General features: G+C 42.2%; 1 protein-coding gene across 6 annotated transcripts in view; it reads left to right on the top strand.

Annotated features, from left to right (window-relative positions):
* Positions 1-11,430, top strand: part of KCNMA1 (potassium calcium-activated channel subfamily M alpha 1) — a 619,222-nt gene extending 607,792 nt beyond the window's left edge. For 4 of the 6 annotated variants that reach the window (XM_066621007.1, XM_066621004.1, XM_066621006.1 and 1 more), the window contains 2 exons: positions 2,960-2,988; positions 11,279-11,430. In XM_066621007.1, the coding sequence (XP_066477104.1) occupies positions 2,960-2,988; positions 11,279-11,430 (181 nt within the window). Of the gene's footprint in view, positions 1-2,959; positions 2,989-7,285; positions 7,288-11,275 lie in introns of all 6 variants that reach the window. The other 2 variants (XM_066621009.1, XM_066621008.1) reach the window with 2 other exon arrangements.
* The last annotated feature ends 644 nt before the right edge of the window (positions 11,431-12,074 follow it).

The raw sequence follows: 12,074 nt of genomic DNA, 5'->3' as shown, positions 1-12,074 counted from the left end.
TCAGAGCAGATGTGAATAACTCTGACCATTACTATTCTGCATAACTGAGGTTAGAACATGTAGAGTGTAAGCATTCACTTGTGATACCAGTTACAGAAAGGAACTTACTAAGACTAAGGACGGTATTGTAAAAAGGATACTTATATAACAATTCACACACAGGAAACTAGAGGTTTCCCTATATGGTGTTTGTTTTCTAACAACTGTTAGAAACAATATGTTTTTTAAGCATTGGTTAAGTGTATTAACAGAGGATATTTTTCAGTCTCTTGCGCTGCAAACAGCATGACTCTCACACCCTTTTGTACAGTTTTCCTGCACCTGCTTTTATACCAAAGCAATATCAGGGCTACTTCTCTACACAGAAGGATTTTTAAATATATGTTACTACTTCGTAGAGTGCCTTTTCCACATTAAAATGCTGAAAATGGTCAGGCATAGCATTCCAGAACTCTAAACATGTAGTCATTTTTACAGATTCTGTAACTGCAATTAAATTATATGTGTTCATACGGCCACATGAATAACTATATTTTCTTACACTTTTGACATTTGGGATGTCAGTTTGGGACATTTGGGATGTGTATCATAAATAGTGAATTCAACCTATTAGAATCTTCCTTCCTAAAACTTTTGCATCCATTGAAAGGTAAATTAGTTACCGTACACATAGAATAAATGGGGTGCAGGCTTTCCTTGCCTTTTAAACAATCATATAATTTTCAGAAACATAAAGTATTTTTCTATGTTTAAATATATGTCTTCTGGGGACTCATTCTTCCCACTTGGATAGTTTAATTCTGTATTATTATAACCTCCAGAAAGAACTTGTCGGGTCACAATTTAGCTGGTGGGTTTAGCAAAGGTAGGTGGCAGTGCAGCTCAGTTCCTTATGTAACTCCTGATGAAATTAATAGACTTATACCAGCTGAAGTGAGAGGGTTCAAAAGAAACCAAGCAATAAATAGCCTGGCATGTGACATGTAACACTCACTTCTGAAATGGGGTCTCCATAACCCAGTGCCTTGAAACTATTAAATCTGTGTTTCCCAAACTTTTGATATCTGGGCCACAGTTTATTTCTGGATCAAATTGAAGGTATGCTCAAATGGAATTTTTTTCCCCTGGTCAGGTCACAGGAAAATGGCCATGCTTATAACTGTATGAGAGCCTAGTTAACATGGTCTCTTACCATCATGCCTTCCCTTTTTATCATTTGGTCAAGACTTGGAGAGGGACTTCTTTTTTTTCTGCTCAGCAGTGATGGTTCATGGATTCCCTGTACCTGTTAGCTGTAGTGAGGGCTATATCATGGAACTCACAATGAAACCATACTCTAGCCCAGCTATTTCAACTACTGTGCCATGACACACTGGTGTGCCATGGATGGTCTGCAGGTGTACCGAGGGAGTCTGGGGAAGGTCATTTATTAGTAGAGCACTTGGGGTATTTGAGCCCCCTACCAGCAACATGGTGTGCCTTGTCAATGGTCAAAAAACTGACAATTTTAGCACCTTGTCAGTGTGCCATGCATTGACAAAGGTTGAAAATCTCAGCTCTATCCATTTGGATGATGTCTGTACTCATATGCACTGAGGAGGGAGCACAATATAAAACTATATGAAGTTGCTTTCTACTGAGAGCAATGGTCTGTCTAGGCCAGTATCATCTACATTGGCAGTCAAATGCCAGAACGTTCAGCTCAAAGGGTTAGATATTGAATGACTGGAATGACTTATACTGAAGATTGAGAAGACCCTGGCAGTCAGTCTTCAGTACAGGTTGTTCCCATTATTCAGTGCCTAATCCTTTCAGCTGGAGATGCTGGGTCCTAAACCTGGGAACTTCTGCATGCAAAATGTGTGCTCTACCACTGAAGTATGGCCATTGATTGTAGAATGCATGGAGCTTCCTCAGTCCATCAAGCATCATCGTGAGATGGATGCAGCCGATATGGTGGCTAATTTTTTTTAAGGTCCCTCACATAGTATTTTAGAGGACCCCAGAACACAGTTTGGGAACCACTTTATTAAGACATGGACAGGATCCCCATTGACATCTGGCAACTCTCTGCACAGATCAGTGATTCATATCTGGTTCTTTAACTCATTTACTTTTAAGTACATACTTTAATTAGTTTTAGATATATATGCTTAGTAATGTAGTTCAGCAAGATGCTGGCCAAGCTAATGATGGTACAGAGAGTTCAACAAGGGACAAAGGTATGGAATGAGGACTCAGTGCCCACAGAAAATGTTAAGTATCAGGATCTCCCAACTTTGTTTATCCAATTCAGATTGTTAGAGCGCCACTCCTTGCTTCCTCCGTCCCCTGTCCTATCCCATACCTTTACGAATTGCTAGCTGGTTGCCTGGCATGTATAAGCTCTGTGTTTGAAAGTACATTGGGCATGGATAGGTATTGCTAGATAGGGAATTTTAAATGGCAAGAGGTGGGTTTTTATGGTCAGTGCTGCATTTCCTTCCCCCCTTTCCTTCCCTTCCCCCTGAAAGCATGATGACTATAGAAGCTTGCTGTGTGGATTGACAATGAAGCCAAGCACTTTTACTGACAACCTCCGGTTCGGTACAATGTGGGCTACACACCTACAAAGGAGGGAGGGGCTAATCATGATGACTGAAATGTTCCCAATCATGTATACTTACTGAAGGGTGGCTGTAAGTTGATGATCTCTGAAAGCATTTCAAATTAAGTTTGCCCTCCCTACTTCAAGCATCTCCCACCCTCAACCCCCACTCCCAAGCAATGCTATCATCCTCCTCTTTGTAGCTCCCAATCATGAAGATAAATTTACATACTTTTGCAAAAGAAGGTCCTGATGTTTGCCATCAGGCATTTTCTAACTCACGCCAAGGAGGTGCCAGTTAAAGTGCTCAACAGGACGTGTGACAGTTTAATAGCCTTGTAAAACTTACATAGCTTACTTCTCTTTCTAAAGTGCAACAAGGATGAATAGAATGGGCCAAGGTATGACAATTGATGGTTCTGCATGAGCTAGAAAACTGCTGTGGGGTTTCCTTCTATAACTTTGTCCTTGTGAAAACTTGTGACACATTAAAAAAAACACAAAACAGTTACCAAACTTGATTCAGTTATTCCGTTTGTTTTTGTTTTAATTTTGGATTTGTCGTAATTTTCTTATTTTGCTTTATTTCTAAGCCTAGAACTGGCTGCTGCTGCTGCTGTTGCTCAACCCCCATTTGTGTTTTCTTTTTTGTTTTTCATTCATTTGCTTGCGTTTCCAACTGCACGTAACCTCCAGCTGAACATTTGGGTGTTCACTTAGTGAGATTGTTTAACTCTGGGGGCTACCTTGTCTTGTCCACTTTATCCCACTATTCTTGCCCAGTACGTGTTCACCACCATTCATCTTTCTCCTTATAATGGTGATATTGACTTGATGCTACCAATTTATTTAGAGATGCACTTATGGGAAGGAAAACACAGACATACACACACAGCTTTGCCACCTGACCTGCTTTTCTGTTAATGCCGCATCCTGCTTTCCTTCTACATAGGAAGGGATGTTCATATGAAAGCAGTTGTCACATGAATGTGATGCCAAAATCATGTCTGCTCAAATGACAACAACCTTAGATCATTTATTGGCATTTGGAAAAAAGGCCAGAAATTGTCCAAGTAAAATTCTCATGAAAGCCATAGCTAAACTGGGTCTCTATAAGCCCAGTCCAGCAAACGCTGTTGCTGTAGGATTATCTATCTTGTTCATTGGGAATTAAGGAGTTGAAACATGAAACTCCACACAGTGCACATGCCAGGTGCACTGGAGAAATGACATACAGCCACACTGCTTGTTGGATAGTGCCCTTGATAGCAACACCTACCTTTACACTGCTTTCAATGTACAAGTAGATTCATTTAGTAGAAACTGTATGCATGGGGTTGTTCAACATGAAAAGCTTCACAACCATAAGTGAAAACTGAGTACTGTGCTTAGCCTTTTCTCCTATCCCTTCCATCTCCCATTTAAAATGCTGTTATATCCCTTAAAAGTGTCAATGAATTTGGCCTATAATGCCATGTCCTCTGGCTAAACAGGTTTGAGGGTCACAACTCTGCGAATGCCAAAGGATATTAAGAGTCTTCAATAATGCTTAACATTCATATAGCACTTCAGAGTGCTTCACATATATTATCTCAGTGATTTTAAGGGAGGTCAGTATTGCTATCCTCTTCTAGCAGAAAAAGGGCTGGAAGCCAAGAGAACGTGGTTTGCTTTAATGTGTTCATGACTGTGATGAGAGGTGAACAAAGGATTTCTGGATCCCAGGTCATACTCTATCATGATAATACAGCAGAGGGTTGAATCCTATCCAACTTTTCAGCACTGATGCAGCAGGCCATGCCAGTGGGGGGCAGTCATAGAGACCTCCTCAATGTAAGAAAACAAATGCTCCCTTATCTTGAGGCTGCACTGTGGCTGCAATGGTGCTGGAAAGTTGGGTACGATTAAGACCTGAGTCACCAAAAGAGCTGCATTGGTGCATCAGGATGGTGCTCATGAGTTGTGTCGCCTCCATTTGATTTAGCATAATTCCTGGTATTCTCCACCAGCAAGCATATGAAAACCTGGACAGGTTATAGATCCCCCACATTGTCTGCATAACATTTGATGCTGGGGAGAAGTGAGAACTTACAGGGACCTACTAGGGTTTCTGGACTATAATAAGCCCTTTTCCAACACCCACTCATACACATGGCCTCTACTTATTTAACTAGGCAACATTACCAGAATGTACTAGCCATCACCGCCACCCTATATGCAAGGCTAGCTTGGCTTGAAACTACATATGTCTTAAGTGCCATTGACTCCAGTAGATCTTACATCCAAGTATAAGGTTTCCAACTCAAATAGGTTTAAATTCACACAGCCAGAGCAAGCAACTCAGAGAGCATGACCCGCAGTCTAGTTTTGTTTGCCCTCAGTGACAACAATGTCATTTTGCCAAATTTGGTTGGTTAAGCAATGGCTCATTTGCCTTTGGTTTGTTGGTTGGTTGGCAACCTTCAGTCTCGAAAGACTATGGTATAAGCCTACAGCACCCGGTATTCCCAGGCGGTCTCCCATCCAAGTACTAACCAGGCCTGACCCTGCTTAGCTTCCCAGATCAGACGAGATCGGGCATGTGTAGGAAAAAGCAGGGCTTATCAGGAAAGCAAATGGCACTGCAGCTGCCGCCGCTCAATGCTCTGAGATGGTGCAAAGGAAGTGAGCATTTGGGGGCTTTGGAGAACATTTGGGGCCCTGCTCAAGCTTGCTTTTGTGGAGCAAGATTTTTGTGGAGCACTGTGACTGTTAGGGTAGTCATAAAAGTAACTTCCAATGCTCAACATTTTCCCAAAACACACTAAGCACATGTAACTAGGCACACAAGTAGGGTCTGAACTGAGGTTTGCCTTTCCTATCTGCACTGAAAAATGCATAGCCAGAGCTACTACCTGCTTATACACATGCTGGATTAAGGCATCTATCTTAGATAAGAAGTGAGCAGTTTTTCCCCACTGAGGAGACTTCTTCATGAATTACAGGGACACCTCCGGTTTGCATGTTTTGTGGTATGGACTTAATGTCTTTGCACATCAGCTTTATTAAATTGAATGATGAGTACACAACTGTTGGCAGATGTGGTGCCAGTTGTATTCTATTTTGGAATAGCAATGGCACAAAATGCTGAGGATCTGGAAACAAACATCACTCTGCTAGAACTATAAGGGCTAGAGATGCTTTAAAATAAAAGTTCTAAGAGTCCTTAGAGGCCTTAATCCCTGAACTGGCTATAGGCCACAGTAAATATGTCAGGATTTCTGTCACATTTACATTGTTAGTTGACATTTGAACTAATGTTATATGATGTCATAACGAAGTGTCCACTTATACTAAATGCTTAGAAAATAAAAGGGCTGGGGATTTTGAGTGAGCTAGATGTTTCCCTAACTAGAAGGACTTTCTCCAGCATAGACCAAGCTAGAAGTGATGGTAACTACACATTGATTTATGGCCCAATTTTATTGGGGCCTTGCACTGTCAGAATTCACCCTCTGGCAGTGCAAGGCCCTTTACAGTGGCGTAAAAGCCAGCATGTTGTTGCATGCTTCTGGGCTGCTGTTGCAAATGGCCTGGGGCGTGGCATGCTTACCAGCAGTTCCCAGAGGCTGTGCTGGTAGTGATGGGGAGGGGGAGGTTTGGGGTTGTTCCCAGGACAGGGAGGGAGTGGGCTGGAGGGAGAAGATCCTGGCAGCAAAGGCACATGCCAGATCTTTTCCCCAGTTTTCTAGCCTGTCCACCCACCCACTTCCTCTCCTGAGACTCCAGCAAAATAGCTTACCTGGCCTCCTAATCACCCCCACACTGAAGCATGTACTCCTTTGATGCGGCTGCATGCTATAGTGTAGCGGGATAGGATTGGGCTGTTAATCATGTGTCTATTCTGTTCACATATAAAGAGTAGGAAAGTATAATTTTAACACCAGAACGGGAAGCCCTCTCCAGCTCTGCCTTACCTCTTTATGGTCTGTCACCCCCATCCACCCCCCAAGTACTTTTCTCTCAGCCTGGTTTACTATGGCAGTCAGATATTGCATAAGTTTCAACTCCCCTCACTTCTTTAAAATCAGTCCCATTCCACATGCTGCCCCCCCCTTTTATATGCGAATGGGGCAGCCATGAAATTAAACAAAGATGACTGCCATTGCAACAAGCTAGTTTGGCCTTCACAAAACTGAAGGTGACTAGGACCTAAAATCAAGGTGGGAGGGAGGAAGGAGAGAAAAACGGTATATTTCCTCACAATTCTGAAACGGAGCAGAAATATCTTCTGGGAGACTGAAGCCTTATTTGATATCATTTATTTCAGCCTCTCACATTTCATGACACGAAACACACTGGCAGGGAAAACCATGTTAGGAACAGTCAAAGGAGTTCAGAGATAATGAGAGCAGTTTCACTTCCCTGCAAATTGATTACAAGTTACTGCATATAAACTACTCCCTGCCAAATAAACAAGCATGGGGGATGATAGAACTTTTAATACTTGCCATTTAGGGGGAGAAAAATGTTCCAAGCAAGATCGTGTTGGGAGGGAACTGTTAACATTTTAATTTGACTATGAAGCTATTGTTACTTTTGCTATACTGCAGATTTTTTTTTTAAACAAAAGATTTTCTCCCTCTTGTGGCAAACACATCCTTTGTTGAACCACAATACAGAAAAGGTTGTGCGTCCAGTAGCTTCCCTATCTGCAAGCGGTATTTTCCTCTGCCCATGGGGAAAAGCAAAACTAAAGGCCAAACTACATGCTACATTAACCGCATTTTTAACTGTCTGCTTAAAACTAACCACATTTCTTTACAAAAGAAAGTGGTCCCAATCAAGACAATGGAATGGGGGGGGGGGAGGACGGTTATACTCTTTCTTCCTGCTCTGCCTTCATGTAAAATATCTCCCCAAAGCTACTAAATGCTGCAACATACTGTTATGGCACAATCCTAGTCCCTGATTTTGGTGGAATGGATCATGGCGGAGACAGAAGCTGCCAGATCCCAAAGCCCTATCTCAGGCCAGATGACCCAGTGGGCTCTTCAGAACTATGCCAGCAACAGAGCTGGTGTAGCTTTGAGGAGTCCCATAGGGGACAATGCGGAAGCCAACAAAAAGGTTGGTGTTCACTTTCCCACTCCTCCTACTGGCCTTTTTGCCAGTGACAGCATGTAGGATGCCACAGACCCTACGCTAGCAGCCCTGCATCTTACTCACTGTCACCAGATAGGATTTGGCCATTAATATAACATGTAGTTTAATGTCATTATAGCATGATGTACAGGTGCAGGACAGTAACAGTGTCACAGAAGTATACCCTTTACTTCCGTGACACTGTTGATGTCCTGCAGCTGGCATTCAGAGCCATTCTGCTGGTGAAGCTGGAGGTAGCGTAGAGCTATTGACTACTAAAAGTACACAGGTTTGAATTAAACATATTGCAAAAGCATTTTACATAAAAAAATATATTTTTTTTTTTTTAAAAACCTAGGGCACAATCCTAACCAAGTTTACTCAGAAGTAAGTCTTATTTTGTTCAATGGGGCTTACTCTCAGGAAAGTGTGGTTAGGATTGCTGCCCTAGTTTGACATTGTTTGTGTGATCTCAAAAGGCTTTTAAAACATGAGAACCATCACCTTTGAACACCTCTCTGAACGGTTAGTTTAATCACAGATCATATAAAATTGGTTTCCGCAAAGGCATAATGGTTCATGTGTCACACTTTAACTAAATGGTTTTTTAATGGCGTTGAAATTATTTTGATGTGTACACATTTCTCAGAAGTTTTTTTTCTTGAAACCTTTCTGATACCAGTCCCTAAGAAGCGTGTTCCCTTAGATCCTATATAAAATCTCCCCCCCTCCCTTCTTGACAAAAAAAGAAAAAAGATAAATGAATATAATGAATATAGAAAGAAGCTGTAGGAGTCTGGCAAGCTGTAGATCATCTCAGAACAGATTGTAACTTTATCATTTTGTCAGGAAGAATAATTTAAGGCACTTAATCAGTTAGCTTTGTTGGGCAGGCTTTAACGTTATGAATTCCTATCAGCCAATCCGTTCAAATCAAAGCAAGCTTAATTAGAGTGAAGAACCTGGTTCAGTAGCATGCATGTTTCTTTGGGAAACATACCCTTCTCAAATATACATATAAGATACAGATATGAGAAATGAAATAATATACTAGCATTGTCTTCCTTTGAATTGCTGAGTATTTTCAACTTACAAATTGTGAAGCAAAGGTCTTCCAAATGAAAAATAAAATGTTAGATTGCAAGTTCTTAGGGGAATAAAACCTCCATGTACCAACTAATTCTTAGCACATATGTTTAGGGTGAATGCCTAAGAAAAAAATTCGTTTCCCTCGAGAAGCCAGGGTCAGTTGCAACATCAACATGTGCAATCCGATTCAGGCATGAACCGTGTGCACAATGGAAACAAAACATAACATTATATTAGGCGAGTCACCAGAACAATGCACAGCCCAATCCAGCGCAAATTCCCGTGCAGTGGTTCCAGCATGGCCAGCACGGCATCTTGTGTGGGAATTTTGGCTTCTGGAGGTCTCCTTGGGATAAGGGGACGTTTGTCTTCCGGCACCAGGGTAAGCCCCAGCAGTAGCAATGGGGCAATTGGGATCTTCATGAGTTCAATCATTGGTGCAAGTCTGTGTTGCCCCATCTCAGCGGGTTCGGTTTGGGAAAAGGGGTAGGTTGCAGTGCCACACCTGCACTGCCAATCCCATCCACCTTGGGCCCAATCCGCTCACCCCCTGCCCCCGTCCGTGCTTCCCCCACTTTGTTCTGCCCTTGCCCCATTCTGCCTCCGCACTGCTTAGCTCGGAATTCACCTTCTCTGGCATGCACGGCTCTATCTGCTGGTGCACAGGAGGGCCAGCACAGGCCTTCAAGCCAGCTCTAGCAACTGCTATGCAGTCAGAAAGTGCTTTAGGGCACTTCTGCAATGGCAAGCACTGGTACAGTACGTGCTGTGCTGGCACACCTGCTGCTTTGGATTGTGCCGTTAATCACAGACAATTAACCTTCTCTACAAGCCAGTAGTATGAATTCCCCCAGCATGGCATAATAATCATCTGTGTGGTGGGGATGGGTACATTGACAGAGGTCCACATAAGACTCAGGCTGGAGGAAACAGGAAAGAGGATTTGCAACACTTACAGCCCAGTACTATCTACATTCCCTAGCTGATGCAGCCACACCACTGGAGCACACACTGCATGCTGCATACTGCAGTGGGGGGGGGGGGTCACAGAAGTCTACTTCAGGTGTGTCTGGATCTGTGGCCTACCCAGGCCTGGGTGGAACAATGGGGCTGGATTTCTACCTGGCCCTGCTCTCCCAGCCCTACTGGGTCACCTACCTCTTTTTCCCTTACCCAGTGGTAAGGCTCCATTAGCCCAATGGTTCACCTCAAATCTGCGCCAACTGCAGGTCTGAAATGAGTAAGGGAGAGGGAATGGAGGAAAATCTGGACAAAGATATTGGTGCAAGAAATTAATTAATGCTGATATCCGTCCTGTTCTGACTCCATTCCATCCCTCCCTCTCCAAAACGCTCTCCTGTTATCCCCCAATTCCACCCCCTCTCCTATCTTACTGGTTCCAGTTGTGATACGCGGCAACACCACCATCTCTTGCAGCCTCACTTGCAAAATGGCCACCAGCAGCAGATTATGCGTGCCAGCAACAACCATTTTACAGACCACTGTGGTAACAGTCTCCATGTGCCACTCCATTCCTAGTTAGGATTGGGCTGTTATTTATTTAGCACATTTTTATACCGCCCTTCCTCCAAAGAGCTCACTGTGTGCACTGCTGCTGCTCCCCTCCTTTTGTCCTCACAACAACCCTGTGAGGTACATGAGGCTGAGAGAAAGTGACAGGCCCAGAGTCACCCAAGAAGCTTCATGGCTGAAGGGGGATTTGAACCTGGATCTTCCAGGTCTAAGTCCACCTCCCAAACCACTACACCACCCTGACTCTCTTCTTCTTCTTTGGTGGGGCACTCTCTTTTTTCACACTACCTCCAACCAGCAGAGATTCTCCATCAGCCATGCCAATCACATCTGCCTGTTTCCCAGTTCCCAAGCCTCACAAACCTGGTCAAGCCCATAAGAATGAGGCCACTCTCTCTAGGAACCCAATAACATTTCCTAGCCATTACACTACACCAGTTCGTCTTCGTTTTCATCTGTGAAATAACAAAAACAAAAAAAAGTATCACAACATGCAAAACTGAAATAATTAGGGATATTTCAAAATTCTCAGTGATTTTTTTTTGAGAAGAATGTATCAAGGCATATTCCAGCGCTTGTGTTGTGCTTTCCTAAAACTCTACAACTAATCCATTTGCTAATCACATTGAACCAGAAAGCAGCACTTCTGCTAACTCACTGTTAAAGGGTCTGGTCACCTTCCATGAATAAGTCCATTACCTGCCAGTTCTTCTTAACCCTTTGCCTTCAAAACTGCACACTTTTCATCTTCTCTTCTAATCAGTGTTTTCAGGTTGATTAAATTGACAGCACTTTGCTGCAAGCCATTATTCAAAGTCACTATCGATTGCTTTAAAAAAAAATCCAAATGCACTTTTCTCAACTGCTTTTGGCATGGCACTAATTAAACTTTTCGTTTTTCCTCCTTTCTTGTTCTGTCTCTCTACCCGTTTTGCTCTTTAGCAGAAAAGAAATGGTTTACAGATGAGCCGGACAATGCCTACCCCAGAAACATTCAAATCAAGCCCATGAGTACACACATGGCCAATCAGATCAATCAGTATAAGTCTACAAGCAGCTTGATACCACCAATCAGAGAAGTTGAAGATGAATGTTGACTCACAGGAGGCCAGAACTATTTTTTTTAAAAAGGCCTGACAGACTTCATGAATGGTGATGTGACATTTATTCCTCTTTCATGCTGAACCACTGGTGGAAAAAGTTAAAGAAAGGCAAGTGTTTGCCAGAAAGCAAAGTAGACTGATCTTTGTTTGTCTGCCTTTAATATTTGCTTCCATGTATTTTGGAAACTATTTCATTTATAAAAAGAACATAATTAAAGCAGTCATGTATAGCCTCTAGCGTTTTAAATTATTTTTATTTATTAGAAAGAAACTATATTTTTTCCTTATTTCATTGTCAAGTATTTTTCCCTTAAAACATCAGCAAACGTGGCCAGACTCCAGCAAATTTTATACATAGATATAAAAAAGAAGGAATGAATATATATTATATATAGTCAATATGAATATGAATATATAAATATATTCATTCTCCTTTCCATGTCATTGAGGAGAATGATGGTCACAAACCAAATGAAAGGAAAAATGTAATTAAGAGAGACAAATAATGTATTTTAAAAGGTCCATATTGTATTTTAGTAAATTGAAGAAGAAGAAGAAACAAAGAAAAGCTTACTAGAATGTTCCTTTCCTGGAAGATGTGTATTTTGTTTAGCATTGACACCAGCTCTTAATAAACC

This window comes from Tiliqua scincoides, chromosome 3, assembly GCF_035046505.1.
Source record: "Tiliqua scincoides isolate rTilSci1 chromosome 3, rTilSci1.hap2, whole genome shotgun sequence".
NCBI lineage: Eukaryota > Metazoa > Chordata > Lepidosauria > Squamata > Scincidae > Tiliqua > Tiliqua scincoides.
This window is presented reverse-complemented; position numbering and strand designations above follow the sequence as displayed.